This window comes from Globicephala melas, chromosome 1 (assembly GCF_963455315.2).
Source record: "Globicephala melas chromosome 1, mGloMel1.2, whole genome shotgun sequence".
NCBI lineage: Eukaryota > Metazoa > Chordata > Mammalia > Artiodactyla > Delphinidae > Globicephala > Globicephala melas.
The window spans coordinates 49290583-49318560 of record NC_083314.1 but is presented as its reverse complement, the minus strand read 5'-3'; the positions used below and the strand labels follow the sequence as shown (position 1 = coordinate 49318560).

The 27978-nt window shown below is 35.7% G+C and overlaps 1 protein-coding gene across 1 annotated transcript in view; it reads left to right on the top strand.

The window, feature by feature from the left end:
• The window catches only part of XPR1 (xenotropic and polytropic retrovirus receptor 1), a 202723-nt gene that overhangs the window by 19021 nt on the left and 155724 nt on the right, over positions 1-27978 (top strand). Inside the window, exon 2 of the mRNA XM_030847608.2 lies at positions 6617-6668. Within this exon, the coding sequence (XP_030703468.1) occupies positions 6617-6668 (52 nt within the window). The remainder of the gene's footprint in view (positions 1-6616; positions 6669-27978) is intronic.

The following is a 27978-nucleotide window of genomic DNA, read 5'->3' as shown; positions in this document are numbered from 1 at the left end:
TAATCTTCCTATTTTGCTTCTTGGTATCCCCCTCTTTCCCATATATCACCTTCTTTTTTTAAATTGCTACTATGTTAGTTAGGCCTTCAATATGCTTTGATCATTTTTAAAGTATTTAACATATTATATTAAAATGTATCTATTTATATGACTGTCTTTTCCTTGCTTGATCCACCATTATTTCTTTAGAGCCTGGCATAGTGCACAGAGTAGACATGCAGTAATGTTCATTTAATGACTAAAACTTAGTAACTTCTTTAATGATGATATTAAGTAATCTAGAAATGTTTATGATGAGCCTTTCTTATACAAGTACAAGCAAGGTGGCTAAAACCCTGACTTTACAGTCAAATGGTGAACAAGTGACACACATAAATAATTAAAACATAAGGTGGAAATATTAAGTGCTATAAATGGTTTCAAATAGAGTACTACAGGATTTCAGAGGAATGAGTAAAGACTTCCAGCTGGAGGAATCAGGACAAAACATAAAAGAGATTAAATTTGATCTGGACCTTGAAGGATGGTTAAGATTTGGAAATTAGATTGAAAAGATGGAAGTAGGGATAGGGGATTCCAGGTAGAGGTAATAGTTGTAAACAAAAGGCAAAGATGGAAGAAATATTGAAGTCTCTAAAGTGAGTAATAGGTAATTCATTTTGACTTGAGGGTCAGGTTGTGAAAATGAAATTGGCTTTCTTCAGTTCGGAAGATAAGCCTAGAAACATAGATTGGATCATTCTGGGTGCCTTATAGGCCAGCAGAGGAATATGGGCTTTATTTTGTGGGCATTGGGAAATCCTTGTAAGTTTTTAAGAGGAGAGTCAGACTGGTGCTTTGGAAAGATTGATATGGCAGTTGTTTGTGAGATGTGTTAGAGAGATGAAAACCTAAAGGTTGGTAAATCAGTGAAGAGTCCGTTGAAATAGTTCAGGTGAATGGATAGGAGAGAATGAATGTAAAAGAGGTTGTGGTGGTGGCATTGACGAATCAGATCACTAAACTTAGGAGTGGAAAGGAGGAGAATATAAGAATGTTAATTCAGCTAGGACAGGGATTTTTATTTTCCTTGTGATGTATCCCAGGTGCCTAGAACAGGCTTGGCACATAGCAGATACACAAATATTTGTTGAATGAGTGATACAATAGCTGAGATTGTGAATCTGTGTGATGTGGATACTGGCAGTGACATTAACAGAAATAAAGACCTGAGAAGAGTAGGCTTTGGGAAGAAAATGAATTTTGGACATTTTGAGTATGCGTTAGCAAACGTGTGGCTGAGGATACAGATTTGGGAGATATCCACATAGAAATAGTAAAAGCCACGTCAGTGGATATCAGAGTATGTTAGTGAGGAAATTTATAAATGTGAATATAATGGGACGTATTCCAAATTAGTTCTTCCTATTATAAATTATATACATTTTATACATTTAACAAATTCAATAATAATTTAATGTTGTAACAACTTCTGTATATTGAATTGCCTTTGCTGATGGGGTACATTTAAATTCCATGAAAATTTTGAGTCATGCATAATGCTTCTAATATACTACAGCCTTTGGATTGTTAAGTATGTACAAGAATACATTAATTTAAAATTTTAACATACTAGATTAAAAAAATTTGTATACGAGTTTCTTTTTACAGATCATTTCTATCATCAAAAACAGAGCTAGGTTAGTTTATTTGGGGATAGAAATGAAGATTAATTAGATGGTCATTCTTTGTACAGGACATATGAGAATGCTCAGTGCCCTCTTTTGAGGTTTATAATTTGATTTACAGAACTGTTCTTAGCACTTTAGTATCAGGAAAACATGACTGATTTCTAGATGACGAGACAAAGAAACCAGGTCAGATATAACTCACTTGCACATTATTCACATTATTTCTGGGGTATGTAGATCAGGCATAGTGTACATATTTTTAAGTATATATCAAAATTATAATAGTACCATTTGGAAAAACCTTCAGAATAAAAAAAAGTCTGATGTAAATTTTATCAAATAATTAAACACTGTTAACAGGGATTATGATTCCTTTAAAGGTTTATAATAAATATTCCTTGTCCTTCCTCTTCAAATGCCTGTGTTTATATTATTGTTCATTAATCCAATAATTAGATTGCCATATGCTGACTTTGAATGAATATTGAAGCAGACAGATGAGAACAACATAGATTAGATATTTTATTGATGGAGATGGTAATATTTATAGTATGTTATATGTGCGGCTAATAGTGAGTTGATAGGAAGTAGGAATCTTTCTAGCTTCTGATCCTTGTTCTGTGAAATGGTCTGTAAAACCCATGTGTTTGGAAAGGAGATTAGAGATGATCTACTGTGGGTTACTAAAAATTAACAACGTAAGAAATTTTTACTGGCGGTATTATTGAACATACATGTTAAGTTCGAACTATACCCTATTTTATACACTAGATATGTTGTAGAAAGTTTAAGTAATAAAATTAGGAGTCTTTGTTATTTAATGCGTTCGCAGATTGGGACTGCCTATATTTTCTTGGGAATCTATAGGTTTCTTATAAGAATTAAAAACTGTGTGTGCTCATGTCAGCTATCATCAGAAAATATAGCATATTCTAAATCATCTAGTTGACCATCTTTTAAGCTGGTAATGCCAGGAGATTGCAGTGCCTCTATTTATGTTTGTTTGGTCATGTTGGCTCCGGGTACTATTGTACTACTTTGTGAAGAGTTATTTAAGAACTGAGGCATATCTAATGCATAAATGATGTATTCATGTCTAGTAGACCGCCAAATGATGCTACAGCCCACTACATGACATAAGTTTTGTGGTAGTTCACATTCTATTAGCTAACATTCTTTGAGCATCTTCTATGTTCTAGGCACTGTTCAAAGTACTCTTCATGTATAATAATGAAGCATAATTAATATAAGTATTTGTGTTTTAAATTCATACAGTAGACCCGTGAGGTATGTGTAATTACTATTCCTGTTTTACAGATGAAGGTACTGAAGTATAGAGAAGTTAATTTTCCTAAGGTTACACAGCTAATAAGTGGTAGAGTTGGTTTTCATACACGTTGTCTGACTCCATAGCTTCTAGCCACTGACTATACTGCCTTACAGTAGATCCCATCTGACGCAGTTATCTGGGCATTCCAAACTCAGAACAGGTAAATTGGCATTGTATTCATGTTATCAATTGAGATTTTGTTTCAGCAAACATCTTGTTTTCTGTCATGTTAATGTTGTTGATTGAATAATACTGGTTTTATGGTTGTATTTGGATTTAATTTGTAAGATTTTACTGTCATATGCATTGCTATAAACACTAAGAGTTTTGTCCTAGTTTATATATATTTCAATAACATCATAACAAAAATAACTTAATTTTTGTAACTCAGACATTACAGTAGAGATGCTGATTGCATCAGAATTGCTTTGAATCTTTTTTTGTTTGTTTGTTTTGCTTTTTTTTGCTTTTTTTGGCCGTGCCATGTGGCTTGTGGGATCTTAGTTCCCTGACCAGGGATTGAACCCTGGGCCCTTGGCAGTGATCAAAGAAATCTTTTGTAATGCACATGAATACATATTGATTTTATTTATTATACAAATTCAGAGTTTCATGTACAGTATTGGATTTTCTTGAAGTAAAACAGCATGAATTGAGGAAACTTTGAATTTGTTGTTTTGTGCATTTGGAGGTACTGCTCCCAACCCAGGTGACTCATATTACAGACGAACAATCCATAGGTATTAATATAGACAATACTTTGTAGGATTTTCCCCCACTGGTTCCCAGTTGGGGGCTATTCTCTAGTCACTGACAGGGAATGGTATCCTATAGAGTTCTTATAGAGCTCTCTAGAGTCTATTACTATCAAAAACATAGAGGGTCTCTTATTCAGAGGAAAACTGAAGTAGTAAGAAGCAAAAAAAGAGTTGTCCCTGATTTTACCGAGAGTTATCTTGACTTAAATGAAATTATGATTTATTTTTATAACCAAAATGAATACTATCGGGCTTCCCTGGTGGCGCATTGGTTGGGAGTGCGCCTGCCGATGCAGGGGATGGTGGTTCGTGCCCCGGTCTGGGAGGATCCCACGTGCCGCGGAGCGGCTGGGCCCGTGAGCCATGGCCACTGGGCCTGCGCATCAGGAGCCTGTGCTCCGCGACGGGAGAGGCCACAGCGGTGAGAGGCCCGCGTAAAGCAAAAAAAAAAAAAAAAAAAAACTATCATAATTTTTCTCTTTATAAAATTTAAATCATCTTTTTAAACCTTAATTTGGTAAGCTTTCCTTTTGCAAATTTAATTCATTTTAATTGTGTACCAGAGATTCTACTTAGTGTGCTTTTTTCAGTGTGCTGAGAAACCCTTTTGAATTCAAGAACTATTTATTGAGCTCCTACTGCATACAAGCTACTCTGCTAGTCATTGGTGGTTTATTTGGTTACTGATAACTTCATTTGATTTTGGTAAACATGCCTATCATACTTCAGAAGTTGAAAAACTTCATTTAGATGTTTGAGTCTCTGGTATTACCTGCTTCCATGATAGCTTTATTTCCTTAAGTATTCTCTGGCTGGATTTTTTTGTTCCTTTCTTCTTATATTTTTCTATTTCTAGAGATTTACTCTGCTCTAAGCAATCTATTCATTTACCCTCTTAAAATATTCTGTGGAAGAACCATAACATAACTACTACTCGGCACTTGTTTTTTTTTAAATTTATGTATGTATGTATGTATGTATGTATTGGCTGCGTTCGGTCTTCATTGCTGCCCACGGGCTTTCTCTAGTTCCGGAGAGCGGGGGCTACTCTTCATTGCGGTGCGCAGGCTTCTCAGAGCGCAAGCTCAGTAGTTGTGGCACACGGGCCCAGTTGCTCCGTGGCATGTGGGATCTTTCTGGACCAGGGTTTGAACCTGTGTCCCCTGCATTGGCGGGCAGATTCTTAACCACTGCGCCACCAGGGAAGCTCCCTACTCTGCACTTGTATAGGACTTTAATATAAAATTCCAGTCTGTGAACTGAAATAAAGACTTTCTGATGTTTGATAAGATCTGAGCTAACTTCTTTTTTTAAACTGGACGTTAGTGGTTCCTGAGACATCTGAAATAGTAAAGAAAGTAGTGAGCATATATACATTTTTTCTTAAAAGAAGTTCTAGATCTTTGTTTTATTCACTTAGGGCTTTTGTATATTATCAGACTGGTTAGGGTTAGTCATGGAACTGACAGGTTGGTCATTAATTTAAAGTAAATGGTAATTTCATTGGGGAAGAATGTAATTTACTAGACTTGAATACAGAGTGGGTTACCTTGGAGGTTTGTTTCTTCTTTTTTGGTTTTATATGCTTGAATGACTCTAGGCCGGTGGTTCTGGGGAGGTGATTTTTGTCCTCTAGGGGCATTTGGTAGTGTCTGGAGACATTTTTGGTTGGTTGCTGCTGGTATCTAGTGAATCTCTAGATACCAGGGGTAGTGCCAAAAATCCTAATATGCACAGAACAGCCCCCACAACAAAGAATTATCTGGCCCCAAATGTCAGTTGTACTGAGGCTGAGGAATGCTGGAGGCCAATTTGGGAATCACCAGTGGTTGGTTAGATGGTATTTGAAGCTATGGGATAGGTAAAGTCACCTAAGCTTATGACTAGCTCTTCTGCTCTGGAGTTTATCCACTTAATTGATTCTACCATTTTGGTAGGTATGAAGAAGTACTTTTCATTCCTGTCCCAAAACCACTTATCAAGAGACCAAACTGCAACCATCTAAATTACCTAAATATGATTGTTAGTTAACTTATTGGTTTGGAAAAAACAATAAAAGCTCTACTATCTTTATAGTCCTGAACTCTTTTAACAGAGGACTTTCCAGACCTCCACTGAAAAGTATTTGTATCCAAGGTGAAAAGAATTCTGGAGATTGTCTACACAACAGTGTAACTTTACTTAACACTATGAACTGTGCACTTAAAACTGGTTAAGGGCTTCCCTGGTGGCGCAGTGGTTGAGAGTCCGCCTGCCGATGCAGGGGACACGGGTTTGTGCCCCGATCCGGGAGGATCCCACATGCCGCGGAGCGGCTGGGCCCGTGAGCCATGGCCGCTGAGACTGCGCGTCCGGAGCCTGTGCTCCGTAATGGCAGAGGCCACAACAGTGAGAGGCCCACGTATGGCCAAAAAAAAAAAAAACTGGTTAAGATAGTGAATTTTATGTTCAGGTATATGATACCACAATTTAAAAAAATTTGTATCCAGCATTTTATATCTTCTTATGCAGTGTTCCATTGTATTCCTCTAGGACTGTTCTCAGTTTCTATCACTATTTTTTTTTTTTAGTCAAGAGATTTTATGATCTCTCAGGTGATTTTTCATTCTTTTCCAAATGCCCCTTAATTTTTAAAGTATACACATTAGCCCTCATCTTAAAGATGGGACAATACTGGGTTGATAAGAAAGTATAGTATTTGGGTTTTAGCTTATTAAAGTATTTCACTAAATTCTCAATTTAGGGAACCGTATGTAGTCATTGTCTGGATATTGAAAAAGAAGTAATTGTTTAGCTCAAAATGCTTTTACTGTAAAGATTACTCATGATTCCATGTATGTTTTCTTTCTTTCTAATAGGCTTTTAAGGATATGCTGTACTCGGCTCAGGACCAGGCACCTTCTGTGGAAGGTAAGATGCATTAATCTCTACATTTAGCCACATAAAACTTTTTAAGAAAAGATATTTTAAACTGAACAGTATAAAACTAATATAACCTGCCCTACTATATAAATCTTTTTTGTTTTTTATAATATATATTATGATTACTTCGTGTTTCAATGAAACTTTTTTTTTTTGTTTAGCTCACATTTACTTTATGATGGATCTCTTATAATGTCCTCAAATCACCTTAGCATTGTGAATCATAGATATTGGTTTAGAGTTAAAGCTCTTATCTGTGTCATGCTCCCTCCCCCAAACAATGTATTTTTATATTTGTCTCTATTGTCTATTCATCCATCCATCCATCATTCAGTAAATCCTTAGTTTATAATTAGTCTGGGCAACACAGCTTTTTCTTTCTATTTATGTCATGTCTTTAGACTGGGACTAGTAAAACAATGAACCGTATTTACTCTGTGTGTGTGTGTGTGTGTGTGTGTGTGTGTGTTTATAAGCATGTATATGTATGCCTGTGCAGAGTTTGGCAGTCATAAAATGACTGACCTAAGGATAGTGCTTATCTTTCCAGTTATCTTTATTGATCCTCTGTTACCTCAGCTTCTACTCACTAGCTCATTCTTTATGGGTTTAACCTTTGATAGGTTTGGAGAGTTGTAAGTTAAAGTTGTAGTTCTTGTGTCAGTAAATAATTAGCTAATTCGACAACTATTTCTTGAGGGAGTGTTCCTTCTGAGGCTGGATAGTCTTTTAAAATTTTGCATCACATATTTTCAGGAGAGATGAATATGAAGTTGTTTATTAAAACTACAGACCTGTAATTAAAAATCTCATTGTCTTTAATGACATAGAAGTGTATATCTTTCAGCTCTAACTGTTCTGAATTCAAAATATGCTTCCTTCAGCATCTCAAAATCTTTACTAGGGTATTGGCACCTGGGTATTACTTTTATAATATGTCACTAAATTTTGGATTATATTTAATATATTTAACATAGTTAATATAATTCTCTAATATTTAACTGAAGACAAATGTTTAGTTCTTTATTAGGTTATTATCTCTTATTTTATGTGTCTTAAAGAGTACCTCCTCAAAATATTTTAAGAATGTAAGAAAAATGAAATTGCGTGGAAGTTAAGCTGGTTTCCTCACCCTGTGTTACTTGCTTTAATATTGGTTCTTTTAATTTTATTCTCAAAGTTGGACTACTTATCCTTAATTTTTTTTTAAAGTTTTACCATCTGGTTTGTAACAAAGATATTCTGAGATATGTTGAAAGTTATGATCTTTATTCATCCCTCCATGCTGAATCATGTTGCTAGTAATTCTCATATACTTTTAGCTGTTATGGGAGAAAAACTGAATTCTGTCAAAGTATGCTAAAATGACAAATATTTATAGTTAATAACTTTTTCTTTATCTCATTGTCCAGAGACATTAACTTCTTTGGACCCTGTTATAAAGGGAGTACTCTAGGCTGATCATGCAGATATATGTACTGCTTTCATAAGGGAAATATTCTGTACTTGTTCATTCTTTCCATTCTCAGATAAACAAACTATACCCATGTAGTTTTTGTCTTCTTAAAATGAATTTTTCTCTTTAGAGACACTGGGGAATTGAAGGTATTGGAAGGTAGATTAAGGAAACATTCTATGTAGTATTGAGGTTAGAAAAAGTTATTTAAAGGGACTATAATTTTGTGTCTCATTTGCATTGTGATACTATATTAATTTACTCTCTTTTATATGGTGTTAAATTTAAATGATAATCATTTCTGTCATTCATTTATTCTTGCTTTTGGGTTTGTATTTCTAGATTTTTATTTAGCAGTTATCTATAAAATAATGCAACGTCAGCAGATTTATCACAAAGTCCAAGATAGGACTTTCAACTTTTAACAATTTTTTAAAAAAATATAAATTTATTTATTTTTGGCTGCATTAGGTGTTCGTTGCTGCGCACGGGCTTTCTCTAGTTGCGGCGAGCAGGGGCCACTCCTCGTTGCGGTGCGCGGGCCTCTCATTGCGGTGGCCTCTCCTGCCATGGAGCACAGGCTCTAGATGCGTGGGCTTCAGTAGTTGTGGCACGCGGGCTCAGTAGTTGTGGCACACAGGCCCAGCTGCTCCGCAGCATGTGGGATCTTACCAGACCAGGGCTCGAACCCGTGTCCCCTGCATTGGCAGGCGGACTCACAACCACTGCACCACCAGGGAAGTCCCAACTTTTAACATTTTTAAAGGGAAAAAATGTTTGATTGGCCTTGATTTTTTTTTTTTTTGCAGTACGTGGGCCTCTCACTGTTGTGACCTCTCTCGTTGCGGAGCACAGGCTCAGCGGCCATGGCTCACGGGCGCGCAGGCTCAGCGGCCATGGCTCACGGGCCTAGCCGCTCCGCAGCATGTAGGATCTTCTCGGACTGGGGCACGAACCCTCGTCCCCTGCATCGGCAGGCGGACTCTCAACCACTGCGCCACCAGGGAAGCCCTGATTATTTTTTTGAATATTGTCTTTCTCTCTCTTCTTCATTCTCCTCTTTTTGTATACCTTAAGTTTTAGTAGACTTAAGACTTTTGGTGCCAGTAAGCAAGTTTTTTGTTTTAATCTTAAAACTGGAGTATACCATAAATTGGTGATTTTCAAATCTGCTACACAATTAACTCAGTTTACTTGTGTTTTGTTTGTATGATACTTAGTACCTTTCTCAGGCCAATTAAAATAGGATATGGGGAGTGGAGCCCAGGCATTGATTATAGTCTTTCTAGGTTATTCTAATAAAATAGCCAAAGTTGAGAACCCTTGCCATAAATAATCTTTTTTTAAAAAAATAAATTTTATTTATTTATTTATTTATTTATGGCTGCGTTGGGTCTTTTGTTGCTGCACGCGGGCTTTCTCTAGTTGCGGCGAGCAGGGGCCACTCTTCGTTGCGGTTCACGGGCTTCTCATTGCGGTGGCTTCTCTCGTTGCAGAGCACGGCTCTAGGTGCACGGGCTTCAGTCATTGTGGCACAGGGGCTCAGTAGTTGTGGCTTGCGGGCTCTAGAGTGCAGGCTCAGTAGTTGTTGCACACGGGCTTAGTTGCTCCGTGGCATGTGGGATCTTCCCGGACCAGGGCTTGGACCTGTGTCCTCTGCGTTGGCAGGCGGATTCTTAACCACTGCGCTACTAGGGAAGTCCCCAGCCATAAATAATCTTAAAGAATTTTAGACCAGTATTGTTAATGCTAAATTTTTTCAGGCAATAACTAGCCAGTAGGTTTATAGGCTTCTTAAGTTCATGTATAGTCTGATTATTCTATTAGCATTTATAGGATGTTTATTTTTTAAATGTTTATTGCATTGAATTGAATATAAGTAATAGCTGTACTGATTATTTACATATATTAAATCGTTATAACTTAACATTGTTATTAGAATTAAAAAACATTTTTGTTGAATTATTACTTAAGATTAGTTATAGTAAAATAAGTAGCTTCATATTTTCACAGTACTTTTGTTTAAGATCGAGTGGATTTCTGATTATAGTGAAAGAAAGGTAACTTGAAATGGATTCTTAAAGAGTGAAGTGGTTTATTTGATAAAAGTAAATTAGATAAAAGGCACAGTATATGAAAGTTTTTGTTGATTAGAAGTTGACTATTATTTTTTACACTAGTGGATTATTTTCTTATAATTTCAGGATAGTGCCTTTATTCTTCATAGATAAAGTGGTGCTTTTTTTCCCATTTAAAAGTAAACTAGGGCTTCCCTGGTGGCACAGTGGTTGAGTCCGCCTGCCGATGCAGGGGACACGGGTTCGTGCCCCGGTCCAGGAAGATCCCACATGCCGCAGAGCGGCTGGGCCCGTGAGCCATGGCTGCTGCGCCTGAGCATCGGGAGCGGGAGAGGCTGCAACAGTGAGAGGCCCGTGTACCGCAAAAAAAAAGTAAACCAACCAAACAAAATAATTTCAGTGTATTAAGATATCAAGGAGCATTTACTTAAAGTTGCTTTTATTATTCAAATAAATAAACATTCAGATTCTTGGTTATTTTGCTTGGTTATTTTGCTTCATTCGTCCTTTGAGAGTGAATTTCATGAATCATTCATACATTGATTCATGAAAAATAAAGGGTCTCTACTTTTATTTAAAATAAATGTCTTATGGTTATAGCTAGGAAATGCTCATATTCTGAAATGATGTATTTAAAGTGCTAACAGGCATTCCTTATCAATTTATATCTAATCTCCTTTGATATATATCATTACCTACGCTTCTGTGTAATCTTTGTTATTTTTGGTAGGCATTTACATTTAGAAATATGACTAAGAAGGTGAATTAAAATTCTATGTTAAAACTAACACAATGCATTGAATTTTAAATAATGGCATAGATAATTAAGAATTTTACTATTTATTTTATCTTTTTCTACAGAAAGAATTGTAGGGCATATGTGACAGTAGAATAAGGGTATTAAAGTGACTAAAATAGTGGATATATATTTTTTTATGTGGAGGAGCAGGCACACTTAGGACCCTTAGAGTCAGTGTTTAATGAAATAATGTTTTGAGGAATTTTTGGAAATAGATGCTAAAAACCTTTCAACTATATTGTGTTTTTATAGTTCCTGCTGTCAATGTGGTATTTGGTATTTGGGTATTTGGGGCAGATTAAATTAAGCTGCCAACTGAAAGTCCCAGCATCAGTGAATCAGTCACATCTTGATAATCAGAATTGTTTCGAGGCAAGACAATTTATTATAGATATGACAACAGAACTCCTAATTGTGGTACCCATTTGACGTAGTCAAATTCTGTCAAATTTACTTAGGTAAATATTAACACCTGTTTTTGGGGAAACTTCCTCCTTCCTCAGGATATTTTTGATACATATGATTTTCATATATATATATAATATATAAACTTATACACTTCATATAATTTATACACTAAATTTATTTTAGTTTGTACTCTGAATTATTTTCAAGTAAAGCTTAAAACTTTATTTTGCCATCTTCTTTTTAAAATGTAGTATCTTTTGTTTAGAAGCATTAATGTTTTCCACTCTTGTGATACAAAAATATGAGAATCTGACAGTCAGCCTAGGTCACAGAATTAAGAAATCGACACTTCTAATTGAAAGAGACATTGAAAGATCATTTTGCTTCACCCTCATCTTAGATTTGTACAATCAGAGACCATGTTAAGGTTGCATGGATCAGTAAGAACAATCAGGATTACTAATGCTATATATGACAACAAAAGGAGAGAGAATTCAAGAGATTAATACTGAAACATAAAAATACTTTTTTTATATTGACTTTATATTTTTATCCAAACGATATCTTTGAGTAACATTTTTAATTGGACATTTCCTTGAGTCTCTGTATTTTTAAAAGATTTATAAAGCATTACCTACTTTGAATAATACTGAACTACTTGACTTGTTGGGCAAAAGCTAATTGTGTCTTTCAAGAAATCTCTTTCTACTAATTTTTTTATTGCTCCACATAATTCCTAGAATTTTTGGGAAAGGTTTATAGAATTAAATAAAATAATTAGATAACAGTAGTTATAGAGGTTAGAATAAGGGGAAAATAAAGATAAAACAGTGATATAAAGCTCCAGTAAATTTAATATATAGAATAGATACCATAAAGATCCTGGAAGAAAAAGCACATCAGGTAAAAATTAAGGAAATCTGAGTAAATTATGGAGTAAATTATGGAGTAAATCTGAGTAAATTATTTAGTTAATAATAATGTATCATTATTGGCTCATTAATTGTGACAAATGTACCATACTCATCATGTAAGATGTTAATGACAGGGGAAGCCGGGGGGTGGGGGGGAGTATATGGGAATCCTTTGTACTACTTTTGTAACTTTTCTGTAAATATAAAACTATTCTAAAATAAAAAGTTTATTAAAAAAATAGATGCCATAAGATTTATACAGTTGCCAGAAACTGATTGTAAATTCAGCCCTGACTTTGCTGGAGTTCAGAGGATAGAGGAGAGCATGATTAATTTCAGAATTCACATAAGGTAAATTTATACCAGTTACTCAGAAAAAGATCAGCTCTTACTGAACGTGAGATCTGAGAGAAACTCTTCCTTTGCACCTTCGTGAAGAGTATTTTGTTTGGTGTGGTGGATAGTATCCCCAACAGCTATTTTACAAAAAGCATGACAGTAAGTTTCATGAGGCTGCTTCTTACAGTCCAAGGGTATAATGTAAAAATTTATTACTCTGACCTACAAGGCCCTAAATAATGTGGTCCTATGTCTGTGACCTCACCTTCTGCCATTTTCCCCCTTGTTTACTAGGCTCCAGTCACATTGCCTTTTGTTGTGTACCTAAATCAGCCCAAGCTTGCTCTTACAATAGGGCCTAAGCTCTTGCCTTTTGTTTCGTTAGATCGTTCCATAGCTGTGTCCTTCAAGAGGCCTTTTGAATACCCAGTCCTATGAAGCCACGCAGTCACTTTGTATTACATCACCCTATTTTATTTATTTATTTTTGCATACAGTTTTTTTATATCTTGTGTTTTTTCATTGATTTATTAATTTTGAGATAAGTCCCTTGAGACCAGAGATTTTGTCTTTCTTTTTGGACCATTTTATACTTAGTATCTAAAATAGGCACATACCTTACATATTTACTGAGCACATCAATGAATAGGAATAAAAATGAATCCTTTCTCTCAATCTTCCTTAAAGCCAAAGTACCATTTATTTTAAAATTCACCTAGTTTGCTCCTTTGTTTTTATTTATTTTTTTTAATTTTTAACTTCTCTTGATTTTTAGATGCAGAATTTTACCTTCTGGTTAGATGGCTAAGCATACTGTTTGTTGTTGTCTTATGATGCTGACTGTAATTTCATAAGATATAGTCTGAGGTGACACACATAGCATTTCTTTAAAACTGAGCGAGAAGCAGATGATATGAGATCTTAGTTTATAAAGATTTTTTGGCATTGTGTTGTCTTGATGCCAAGCATAGAGTTTCCTTTGATTGCTGAGAAATCATATTTTATAAGCTACTGGGTGACTGTATATTTTTTGTAAGACACTAAACCACTTCTTTTTGTTTGGGTATGTTTCCTTTCAAAGGTACATGAAATAGGCATAGATCTGAAAAATACATATATGAATTGTTGGAGAATTTTTTCCATATATGTCTACTTAGTGGAATATATGTTTTTATATTATTTGAATTAAAATGGAAAGACCTAGAGGTGCTTTGGTTGTTTCCCTTTCACATTTTGCCTCTTGTTATTTTATAAAATATTCCTTTTGATGGGGAGTATATAGCTAATGTTAGCCTAATATAGCTCTCTGATTCAGTTAGCTTAATACAGCTATCTGACTTTCTAAAATGGAATGAATAGATATAGTTAAGGATATAAGTCACTGACCACTGCTGCATTAGTCTCTGGTTTTCGGCCAGTTCTTTTTAGTCCCCCATCCCCTTCCCCAATCTTATGAACAGGTTTGTTGGATCATTTTTGCTTAGGTCTCCTCTGCATATTCAACTTGGTTAGCAGATGTTTTACAGTCTCCCTAAGCTCCTTAGAATTCAGCTGTTAGTGGCACTGAAGATGAAAGTATGCTTGTAAATTATTCATTCTGATTATACGCTTGAACGGACAGAGTCCACTTCAGGCATCTTCTTCCACCTCACCTCTCTCCATAGGTCTTTGTTGTTTTAACAGATGTGAGCTTCAAGAGGATGGAAGACCGAATTGCATTTCTAAAATACATGAAGTAGTTTTCGCATGTATAGGATTACTGTTAAATCTATGCATTCATAATACATTACTTTTCTTATGTTGTTTTTAATCTTGTGTCTCCCCTCCCCCCAGTTTTCCTTTTTGCTATCCTGTATCACTGTCTCTTTAAAAATTTTTTTTCTGACCTAGAAATAAAACCTTTTGATATTTGTAATAGGGAGAACTATATGTAATTTGTTACATTTTCAGCTGGGCAGTGGCAGGAGAGTATCTTTTCTAAGTTCCACTTTTCTATTAGTGTTGTTTTGTTTAGTCACTTACTGTCAATTTTCAGAAGTCCTTCTGCTAGTAGTAGGTTTATATTGCATGAGAAGACTATAGATGAGTAGAGTTTAACCTCCAGAATGAAATGCTGGATTCATTTGTAGCCACTGCAACCTTGTTTTGAAATAAAGAAATACAGGTGGGTAAGAAGTGGAAGTTGAGACAGGAGCCAAGCCAAAAAAATAATTGTCATCTCTTTAAGAATGATATATTTTCTATTCCCCATTAACTTCTTTTAGAAAGGATCAAAAGACCTGACTGATATTCAGAGACATATAATGGAGTTTTTTCTTCTGAAGGGTGTGCTTATTTCATGTTTACTTTGGAAAAGGATTGCATATTCATTTGTACTGTGGAAATGACAACTTCTAGGTAAAAAATATTATCACCTTCAAAAATGTACTTGTGTATTCTTTAAAGATGTCACTAACCTCAAACTAGTTCATGAATAGGAAAGATGTGCTTCTGGATAATAAATAACATTACTATTCGAGTTGACAAAATATCTACTTCTCTTTCACAGAGAATTAAACATAATTTAATGCTCATTGTTAGGACATAAGATGACAATATAAATAGGTAGTAAATTATGTGATTAAAAATATGTATCAACTTTGAGTAGCATATAGGTGGGAAGCTAGAAGAAATGAAGAAGTGCTTTGAACAGGCTTTTAATCCTTTCTTTGCGACACTGCAGAGTATTTAAAATATTTTCAGTGTTTAAAATTTTCCTTTGCGTATAAAAGTCAATAACACATAAGGGCACTGTATCATTTGTCACATAGTGGTATTTCTTTTTTTATTGGTAAGTTTGAGGGAAGGTCATAAAGTAGAGAAGGAATAAATATAAAACATTAAGTCATGAAGCAGAAATGTTCTGGGAATTATTGGTGTATACTCTACATTGTATATAAAGGGTACTATAACACAGGAGTATTGAATATGATGATTTCAGATAGAATTTTCTAAACTAGTGTTAGAAAACTGGAACAATTGTTAAGGCTTAAAGTTGGCAGAATTTAAAGTTAAGGGAAGTTTTTCTTTATGCTCTTATTTCTTTAGGTAGAACCACCTTAGGTTTTTAGTAAAAGAACACCAATGAGAAAGGTAGAAAGAAGCATAAAAAGCTATGATCAGGGTCTTCCCAGGTGGTGCAATGGTTGAGAGTCTGCCTGCCGATGCAGGGGACACGGGTTCGTGCCCTGGTCCGGGAAGATCCCACATGCCGCGGAGCGGCTGGGCCCGTGAGCCATGGCCGCTGAGCCTGCGCGTCCGGAGCCTGTGCTCCGCAACGGGAGAGGCCACAACAGTGACAGGCCCGCATACCACAAAAAAAAAAAAAAAAAGCTATGATCAGAGAGTAGTTTTCCAGCACTAGGTTACATCATTGAATAAAAGAAACAAAAATTCCTGACCTCAAAATGGAAAAGATGCTCTAAAAATCATTTAGATTCTCAATAATGTTTAATTATTGAGGCAATATGAAGAAGGAATAAGGTATTCAGTGGTTGAAAGAGTAGATAATCCCCTTTGTTAGTTTTCTGTGTCTGCTGTAACAATTTATCACAAACTTGGTGGCTTAAAGTAAGAGAAATTTGTTCTCTCACAGTTCTGGAGGCCACAGTGTGAATCAAGGTATTGGCAGGGCTGCACTCCTGGAATTTTGGGGGGATAATCTACCTCTTGCAGCCTCTGGTGGTTGCTGGCTTCCTTGGCTTGTGGCCACCTCAGTCCAATATCTGCCTCGTCACTTTTTTTTCTCCTCTATCTATTCTCTGTGTATCTAAGGACATTTCTCATTGGATTTAAGGGCATCTAGGTAATTCAGGATGATTTCATCTCAGGATCCTTAATTACATTGCAAAGACCCTTTTTCCAAATAAGATAACATCACAGGTTCCAGAGGTTTGACAAGGATAGCATTTGCCTCCGGTGGGGGTGATCGTGGTCAGTTTTGGCCTACCATATCCCTAATCCAAATTGAAAAAAAAATACATTGTGATTAATGTTCTTCCTTCAAATTTTGTGCTAGAGCTAGAGCTACAACTGAGGCATTTGCATTCATATTCTAATCTACCCATGTTGAAAGGAGCAGTCAAATGATGTCAAAGAAAAGTTCAAGTATGATACCCAGAAAGTGAAAAGCTGTCCAGTAGATAGTCAGGCTTGAGTGTATAAAATATAGTATAGGACAGTTTATCTGCCTCTAACCAAACTATCTTTCTTAAGAATTTCTTTTATATTTCTGGTATCCTTCCTGGGGGAAACAGAAAGGCAAACCTCTTCCTAGCATGCAGGTTAAGTGTCCTCTCCTCCCCCCAAAATTTTTATTATGGAAAATTTCAAAGGTATACAAAAGTAGAGAGAATGTATACAGAATCCCATTTATCCATTGCCCAGCTTCAGTCCTTATCAATTCAATGCCTAGTCTTGTTTTATCCCCCTTGATTATTTTGAAGCAAATTCCAGAAATTATATCATTTCTCTGTAAATATTTCTTTCTTTTTTTAAGGTACGTTAAAAAAAATTGAAGAATAGTTGATTTACAATGTTGTGTTTCAGGTGTACAGCAAAGTGATTCAGTTATACATATATGTATGTACATATATATATTCTTTTTCAGATTCTTTTCCCTTATAGGTTATTACAAAATATTGAGTATAGTTCCCTGTGCCCTACAGTAGGTCCTTCTTATTTATCTATTTTATACATAGCTGTGTGTATGTGTTAATCCCAAACTCCTAATTTATCCCCCCGCTTCCCTGTTGGTAATCATCAGTTTGTTTTCTGTCTGTGGGTCTATCTCTGTTTTGTATATAAGTTCATTTGTATCATTTTTTTTTTTTTAGATTCCACATATAAGCGATATCTGACTTACTTCACTCAGTATATTAATCTCTAGGTCCATCCATGTTGCTGCAAATGGCCTTGTTTCATTCTTTTTTATGGCTGAGTAATATTCCATTGTGTATATATGTGTGTGTGTATGTATGTATGTGTGTGTGTGTGTGTGTGTGAATATACACACACACACACACACACACACACAGAGCACGTCTTTGTCTGTTCATCTGTTGATGAACATTTAGGTTGCCTCCATGTCTTGGCTGTTGCAAATAGTGCTGCTATGAACATTAGAGTGCATGTATCTTTTCGAATTATGGTTTTCTCTGGTGTAAATATTTCTAAAGGATAGTTTCTGCCCTAATTACCAAAATACAGTTATCACACATAAAAAATATTAATAGTAATTTCTTAATATTATTAAGAATATCAGACAGATATTTAATACTATTAAGAAATTTCTAGTAATATATATTTTAAAAAATTTATTACTTTGACTAGAGATGCAAATAAGATCAATCATATGATATACTGTGATTAATAAGTCTCTTAATTCTCCATTGATCAATAGTGGTACCATCCAATATGGTAGCCACTAGCCACAAGTAGCTATTTAAATTTAAATTAATTACAATTAAAATGAAATAGTGTGATCTTCAGTCACACTGCCTACATATCAAGTACCCAGGAGCCACATGAGATTAGGGGCTACCATACTGGACAGCATAGAGCATTTCACTCATTGAAGAATGTTTTATTAGTTAGAGCTGATCTATAGATTTCCCCTCCAACTCTTTTATTTTTCTTGTGTTTTCTATTTTCTTTAAAAAATGTTTATTATCATTATTACTTGATGGAACAAACTGGCTTGCTTGGTTTTTTTGGTCTCCCAGAGCCTGGATTTTACTGATTGTACTCCTGTGGTATACCTTAACATGGTATCTGTTCTCCGTATTTCCTGTAAATTTGTATTTAAATCTAGAGACTTGATCTAAATCAGGTTAAATATTATGTATATATACTTTTTCCCAAGAACACTTTATAGGTGCTTGTGTGTACCTCTTTTAGGAGGGATATATAATGTCAGATTGTTTCTCTTTGTAATCTTACTAGCTATTGATGATCATTGCCTAGCCCCAGATCCATGAATTTGTTAAGGTTTACAAAATGGTGATATGTATATTTTTAAATTTTATTATTATTTATTTTATTTATGTATTTTTGTCTGCATTGGGTCTTTGTTGCTGTGCGCAGGCTTTCTCTAGTTGCTGTGCGTGGGCTTTCTCTAGTTGCTGTGAGCGGGGACTACTTTTCGTTGCGGTGTGTGGGCTTCTCATTACGGTGGCTTCTCTTGTTGCAGAGCACAGGCTCCAGGAGTTGTGGCTCGCAGGCTCTGGAGCGCAGGCTCAGTAGTTGTGGCACACGGGCTTAGTTGCTCTGCGGCATGTGGGATCTTCCCGGACCAGGGCTCAAATCCGTGTCCCCTGCATTGGCAGGCGGATTCTTAACCACTGGCCACCAGGGAAGCCTAGTGGTGATATCTTAATGCTCTTGTGTTTATTAGCCAGCCTTCTATAAAGAGAAACTTACCTTTGTTAACTCTTTGCGTAGGAAAGGTAGGATGATTGCCTAATTCTTTTATTTTATAGTTTTCAAAATAATATTGCTGCTCTAACATTTTCCAAAGATGACCAGTGAAATGTTTTTAAGTGTTTTAATGAATTAATATGTTTAAACCTGTTTAGTATGTTTTGGTCCATTGTAGTTTTTATCCGTATTAATGATCTGATTTTTAACTTTGACCCAGTAGGAGCCTTTTCAAGTGGTTTCCTCATTCCTTTTGATATGACCCTCATAGTCTTTGATAGCTTCCTTTCTGTCTGATATGACACAACTTTGCAGACTCATCTAACATATTTCCAGCCTGGGAGCTGGAATCAACCATTTTGCCAAGGAGTCTTGATTCTTTTCGTGATAACCAAGGAGTCTTAATTCCTTTAGAAGCCACATATAAGCACTTCTTTCAGAGTATCATTGCTACTGAGTTATTCATTGTTTTAGGCTTTGTTTTTCAGTGGGGAGAAATATATACATACATACCCACATATGCATAAATACATATATGTATATATATGTTTATATTTTAAGATAAAATACCTCATTCATTAAAACTTAGATTCTTAGTATACTTTAGACTTGAAAGTGTCTGCTACAGCTGAAAAGGTGAACTGTGATGAATTTTAGGATTGAATAATACTCTTTAGGCATGGGAACCACAAGTACACCTCTTTGGCATTAGAGTATTGGGGGTAGGGAATCTGCCTATACAGATTAAATTTTCATTTTCTTTATTGAAGTTTGAGAGGGAAAACATAGTTTATCACTATGAGACTGAGTGCCAATTTGTGGTTCCTGATGAGAAATTGATCAGCTATGTTCTTGTTACAAAAGGTGCAATCAGTGAGATTGGAAAAGGAAATTGAATTTATATTGGTGTGTTATCACATGCAATTAACTTCGCATATACTCCCGAGGCACATGAATCTTGAGGTTGAAATATCTATACTTTGAATCAGGGCATTGCAAATCTAGTGTGATTAAATATATTTAAGAGTTTCTGTTGTTCCACAATTGGTGTGCAGTTCTAAAGTATGTTCTTATTAGGCTATTCAAAAAGGAATCTTTTGGTCATTATAATGGGAAAGTGAAATAGCTGAATTTGTGCATTTCTTTTATAAAGGATGGAGCAGAATAAGGAAATTTATATTGTATGATTTATTATTTTTATACTCTTTATTTTTTCTTTATGACATCTCTGTCATCTTAGTAGAACGAGGTTGTTATCCTTTTAGAAGACTACGACTGGTCTTTCTACTTAAGGAAAAATATGATACCGTTCACTCATGATGTGGTAAATAAGTTGGGGTATTTATAGCAGAGAGGAACTTTAAACAATACAAGAATAGCACAGCATATTAGGTAGATATCCTCAGGAACAGTTTATCTGTTGTGTACACAAAATAATCTTCATAAACGAAGTAGTAAGGGAATGATTAATGGAGGAGTTGAGATTTGATTTGGGTCTTGAAGCATAGTTATAGCTGTAGGAGAGGGCCTTCTAGGCACAGAGAAGCAACAGGACAAAACCAAAGGGGTGCAAGTACATAAGACGTTCGGGGGGATTCAATAGAACACTTTAAATGAAGCAGAGGGTTATTATAGGAGAATAGTGAACTCTAAGGATGAGCCCAAATTTCCAAGAAGCTTAAATTTTTTAAAAAGTTGGACTTTATTTGGGAGACCAGTATATCTTAACATTTGGGGCTGTTAGTCTAATGCAGGTGAGAATTTAGAGATCATTGTGAATGCTTTGCTCTAGTTTAGCAGTATCCAAAAATAGAAGTCCAGAGGAATGCAGGCTTTAGGTATGGTGGTACCATCCAGTCTTCAGCTCTGCTAAATATTTTTATGATTCCTGTAATTGTGTCCTCTTCCATGTTGGGAGTCTTCCAGCTGTCTGCCATCAACAATTAGGGTCAGGCTTCCCTGGTGGCGCAGTGGTTAGGAATCCGCCTGCCAATGCGGGGGACACGGGTTCAAGCCATGGCCTAGGAAGATCCCACATGCCACGGAGCAACTAAGCCCATGAGCCACAACTGCTGAGCCCACGTGCCACAACTGCTGAAGCCCACGTGCCTAGAACCCGTGCTCCGCAACAAGAGAAGCCACAACAATGAGAAGCCTGTGCACCGCAATGAAGAGTAGCCCCCCCCACCACAACTAGAGAAAGCCCACGTGCAGCAGTGAAGACCCAAGGTGGCCAAAAATAAGTAATAAAATAAAATAAATAAATTTATAAAACAAAAAACAATTAGGGTTACATGCTCCCTTCAAGATATTGGAAAAAGCAGATTCATAATTAAAAAAAATTATTATTGAAATATAGTGATTTACAATATTGTTAGTTTCAGGTGTACAGCATAGTGATTCAGTATTTTTGCAGATTATATTCTGTTATACATTATTACAAGGTAATGGGTATAATTCCCCATGCTATATAGTATATCCTTGTTGCTTGTCTATTTTGTATATAGTAGTTAGTATCTGTTAATCCCATACCCTAATTTGTCCCTCCCCCTTCCCTCTCCCCTTTGGTAACCACAGGTTTGTTTTCTATAGCAGATTCATAATTTTTAATTAGCTACATGACCCATTCTGGGTCATGCACAGAAGCATTTTTTTTTTCTGAGATAAATTGACGTAAGATAAAATTAACCATTTTAAAGTGTACTGTCATCCAGTGGCATTTAATACGTTCACAGTGTTGTTCAACCATCACCTTTATGAAGACACAGAGCATTTTTAAATGGAATTTACTTAAACTGAAAACGAGGTTTACTACAAAGTAATTTTTGGCAGATGTTTTTGCTTGCTAGTTCTTCAGTCAGTCTATATTGTAGAAATATATTTCTTTTTAAATTCTCCCTTGCATTCATATTTAAGTTTTATAATTTGGGGGAATCAAAGAATTAACTTAAGGATAGAATTTTTCTTGTTTTGATAGTAGTTGGAAAATAAAGAAGGTCAGAAAACCTGAATAGAATTTTTGTTCACTTTTGAATAGAACGAAGTAGTTTAACTTAGAATTGTTTTTTCAAATTAGAACTATGAAGAGAGGCATTTAGAGTTGGTAAATTCTAGTTTTTTTTTTTTTTTTTTTTGCAATATGCGGGCCTCTCACTGTTGTGGCCTCTCCCGTTGCGGAGCACAGGCTCCGGACGCCCAGGCTCAGTGGCCATGGCTCACGGACCCAGCCGCTCTGCGGCATGTGGGATCTTCCCGGACCGGGGCACGAACCCGTGTCCCCTGCATGGGCAGGCAGACTCTCAACCTCTGCGCCACCAGAGAAGCCCCGGTAAATTCTAGTGTTTAAAGTGCCTACACAACACCATCTGAATAGGGCTTGGGGATATAGGACCTCATTCTTCTCTGTTCTTACTTATACGTTGTGTGTTATGGACCTAGAAAGGTGGAGGTTGTGCTTCCTGATTTTAGTTTTCTTTTTCTGGTTCTTACCCTAACTCTCCAAAAACTCTATACATTGTTAATTTGGAACATCCCAGTAGAAGCAGAGTGTTGATTGTTGCAAACATGAATTCTGGGCATTTATGCAAAATATTTTAGATTTTAACTTTTAATTCTTAGAAGAGGTCTTTAGGGGTTCTGATTTTGCTCGTGAATGTCTTTAATCTGTATACTAATTTTTTCTCATGGTCACTTGTTCCTTCTGTGGAGGTGGTAGTGTTGGTGCTAAAGTAGTAACATGAGGAGGATGGCAGTGATATTTCTAATTAGTGTTTCTTAGTTCTTTTAGGACCCCTAGTGAGAAACAATTAGGTCAAATTAATTTAGAAAAGCTAAGAAGACTATTTAAGGCACTATATTCAGTCAGTATGATACTATGCAGCTTAATTGAACATGTATTTACAAATATGAATTTTCAGAATTATCAGATGGGTTTAATAATTAGCCAGTAGTTTTTGCCTGCTGTTCCTATAAATAGTAGCATCTCAGTTTCACATCTTTTATGATTTAAAAGACTGAGTCTAAAGAAGTATCTTTAATTTCCTGCTTTTGTTTCACTTAACAAATACTTAGTGATTATGTACTGTGTTCATTTGAGGTAGTGCAAAGGATTGGAAATAGATAATGGTGATGGTTGCACAACATTGTAAATATACTTAATACCACTGAATTGTACACTTAAAATTGGTTAGAATGGTAAAATTTATGTTACCATATAAAGAAAAGGAAGAAAAATCTCATCAGTAAATATATATTTCTGGCATGATTTCTTTGTAGTTATGAAATTTTTTAGTGAAGATTTTATTACAAGATTATTTTTAATCCTATACTCCTGGTGTAACTGATTCCTACTTTTAGCCGTAAGTATTTAGAAGAAGAACAGGAAAATATAATCTCGTTATGACTTTTCTTAGTTTTGAAAGTCCTAGCCATGGCAGTCAGAGAAGAAAAAGGAATCCAAATTGGAAAGAAGTAAAACTGTCACTGTTTGCAGATGACATGGTACTATACATAGAGAATCCTAGCGATGCTACCAGAAAACTACTACAGCTAATCAGTGAATTTAGTAAAGTCACAGGATACAAAATTAATACACAGAAATCTCTTGCATTCCTATACACTAACAATGAAAAATCAGAAAGAGAAATTAAGGAAACAATCCCATTTACCATTGCAACAAAAAAAAAATAAAATACCTAGGAATAAACCTACCTAAGGAGGCAAAAGGCACTGATGAAAGAAATCAAAGACGACACAAACAGATGGAGAGATATACCATGTTCTTGGATGGGAAGAATCAACATTGTGAAAATGATGATACTACCCAAAGCAATCTACAGATTCAATGCAATCCCTATCAAATTAGCAGTGGCATTTTTCACAGCACTAGAACAAAAAGTTTTACAATTTGTATGGAAACACAAAAGACCCCCAAAAGCCAAAACAATCTTGAGAAAGAAAAATGGAGCTGGAGGAATCAGGCTCCCTGACTTCAGACTACAGTAATCAAGGCAGAATGGTACTGGCACAAAAACAGAAATATAGATCAATGGAACAGGATAGAAAGCCTAGAGATAAACCCACACACCTACGGTCACCTTATCTTTGACAAAGGAGGGAAGAATATACAATGGAGAAAAGACAGCCTCTTCAATAAGTGGTGCTGGGAAAACTGGACAGCTACATGTAAAAGAATGAAATTAGAACACTTCCTAACACCATACACAAAAACAAACTCAAAATGGATTAAAGACCTAAATGTAAGACCAGACACTATAAAACTCTTAGAAGAAAACATAGGCAGAACACTCTTGGACATAAATCACAGCAAGATCCTTTTTGATCCACCTCCTAGAGTAATGAAAATAAAAACAAAAATAAACAAATGGGACCTAATGAAGCTTAAAAGCTTTTGCACAGCAAAGGAAACCATAAACAAGCCAAAAAGACAACCCTCAGAATGGGAGAAAATATTTGCAAACGAAGCAACTGATAAAGGATTAATCCCCAAATATACAAGCAGCTCATGCAGCTCAATATCAAAGAAAACAACCCAATCAAAAAATGGGTGGAAGACCTAAATAGACATTTCTCCAGGGAAGACACACAGATTGCCAACAAACACATGAAAAGATGCTCAACATCACTAATTATTAGAGAAAAGGAAATCAAAACCACAATGAGGTATCACCTCACACCAGTCAGAATGGCCATCATCAAAAAATCTACAAACAATAAATGCTGGAAAGAGTGTGGAGAAAAGGGAACCCTCTTGCCCTGTTGGTGGGAATGTAAATTGATACAGCCACTTTGGAGAGCAATATGGAGGTTCCTTAAAAAACAAAAAATAGAACTACCATATGACCCAGCAGTCCCACTGCTGGGCATATACTCTGAGAAAAACATAGTTCAAAAAGATACATGGGGGGCTTCCCTGATGGCGCAGTGGTTGAGAGTCCGCCTGCCAATGCAGGGGACACGGGTTCGTGCCCCGGTCCGGGAAGATCCCACATGCCGCGGAGTGGCTAGGCCCGTGAGCCATGGTCGCTGAGCCTGCGTGTCCGGAACCTGTGCTCCGCAACGGGAAAGGCCACAGCAGTGAGAGGCCAGCGTACTGCAAAAAAAAAAAAAAAAAAAAAAGATACATGTACCCCAGTGTTCATTGCAGCACTATTTACAATAGCCAGGACATGGAAGCACACCTAAATGTTTGACAGATGAATGGATAAAGAAGATGTGATACATATATACAGTGGAATAGTAGCCATAAAAAGGAACGAAATTGGGTCATTTGTAGTGATGTGGATGAACCTAGAGTCTGTCATACAGAGTGAAGCAAGTCAGAAAGAGAACAACAAATATTGTACATTAATGTGTATATATGGAATCTAGAAAAATGGTACTGATGAACTTATTTGCAGGGCAGGAAAAGAGACACAGAAGTAGAGAATGGACTTGTGGACACAGGGTGGGAAGGGGAGGGTGGGACGAATTGAGAGAGTAGCATTGACATATATACACTACCATGTGTAAAACAGATAGCTAGCGGGAAGCTTCTGCATAGCACAGGGAGCTCAGCTCCGTGCTCTGTCATGATCTAGAGGGGTGGGATGGGGGCTGGGAAGGAGGCTCAAGAGGGAGGGGATATATGTATACATACAGCTGATTCACTTTGTTCTACAGCAGAAACTAACACAACATTGTAAAGCAATTATACTCCAATAAAGAAAAAAAGATTATTGAGAAGTATAAAAATTTTTTTAAATGAATGTATTATTTAAAATATCATGCCATTAAAAATTACAAACTATTTCATAAAGATAACATTTAATTTTCTAAGTCATAAAATTAAACATTTTGTTTTTATACAAAAAGTTTCCCCCCAAATGAAATGAAGTCTAATTTGCATTTATAAGAAATCTTCTAATACCTGTAGTCCTAACCAGCATGTAAAGTGACAAGAAAAGCAGTTTTTCTCTTTTTTTTCCCCTGGTTAATATATGTTTTTAAAAGCTTTATTGTGGTATAATTGATATTCAAGAAACTGTACATATTTAAAGTGTAGAGTTGATGTTATGATATTTGTATACACTGATGAAACCACCACTTAATCAAGATAGTGAACTATCACTCCCCAAAGTTTCCTCATACCTTTTTATAATCCCTCTTTCCCACTCCACCCCATCCTACCCCTCCTCAATCAGTGATCTGCTTTTTTTCACTATCAATCATTTGCATTTTCTAAAGTTTTATGTAATTGTATTTATTTATGTAGCATGTACCCTTGTTTTGCTTTTTTCATTCAGCCTAATTATTTTGAGATCTACAGTGATTGTTCCATCTTACATTCCCTCTTACAGTGTATAAACATTCTGTTTTTCCTGTGTCCTCACCAATACTTGGTATAGTCAGTCTAATGTTAACTATTTTAATAGGAACATAGTGATATTTCATTGCAGGTTAATTTGCATTTCTCTAATGACTAACAATATTGAACATTTTCCTTGTGCTTATTTGCCATTTGTATATCTTCTTTGATGAAGTGTCTGTTCAAATCTTTTGCCCATTTTTAAAATGAGGTCGTTCGTTTTCTTATTCGTTAGTTTTGAGAATTCTCTTTATATTCTGGATACCAGATCTTTATCAGATGTAACCTTTGCAGAGGTTATCTCCCAGTCTGTAGCTTGTCTTTTCATTCTCTTACAAGTGTCTTCTCCAGAGTGGAGTTTTAAAATTTTGATGTAGTCTAATTCATCAGCTTGTTCTTATATGGATCAGGCTTTTGGTCAACTCTAAGAATTCTTTGTTTAATTCAAGGTACTGTGGACCGAATGTTTGTATTCCTCCCAATTCTTATGTTTAAGCGTAATCCTTAGTGTGATGACATTTGGGGTGAGGCCTTTGGGAGGTAATAGGTCTTGAGAGAAGAGCCCTCATGAATTAGATTATTGCCTTTATAAAAAGAGACATGAGAGAGCTTGCTTCCTTTCTCTACTCTCTGCTTTGTGAAGATGCAACAAGAAGGCACCCTATTGCAAGCCAGAAGTAGTCTCACCAGAATCTGAGCATGCTGGCACCACGATCTCAGACTTCCCAGCTTCCAGAACTGTGAGAAATAAATTTCTGCTGTTTAAGCCACCCAATCTATGGCACTTTGTTATAGTAGTCCAAACTAAGACACGAGGTCACAAATATTTTCTTCTATGTTTTCATAACTAAAAGCGTTATAATTTTAGGTTTTGCATTTAGGTCTGTGGTCCATTTTGAATTAATTTTTTGTATATGATATGATTTATGGGAAAAAAATTAACTTTTGCATACTGCTGTCAATTATTCCAATATCATTTTTTGAAAAAGCTATCCTTTTCTTCAGTATATTGTCTTCGCATGTTTGTCAAAAATGTGTGGGTCTATATTTCTTGATTACCAAAGCTTTAGTAAGTCTTGAAATCAGATTGTGTTAGTCCTCCAGTTTGTTCTTTTCCAAAGTTGTTTTGGTTATTCTACGTCTTTTGCAATTCCATGTGAATTTTATAACAAGGTGTACATTTTTATTAAAAAAAAAAAAGCCTGCTGGGATTTGGGATTATGTTGAATCTTTAAATTTGGGGAAAATTGACATCTTAACTATATGCTGTCAGTTCTGTTTAATCTTCCATATGATGAATAAAGTATATCTCTTCATTTATGTATTTTTAAATTTCTTTCAGCAGTGTTTTGTAGTTTTCAGTACACAGGTTTTTTACATCTTCAGTCAGATTTATCCCTAAGTATTTAACATTTTTTGATGCTACTGTAATGGTTTTGTCTTTCCATTTCAGTTTCTAATTATTTGCTGTTAGTATACAGA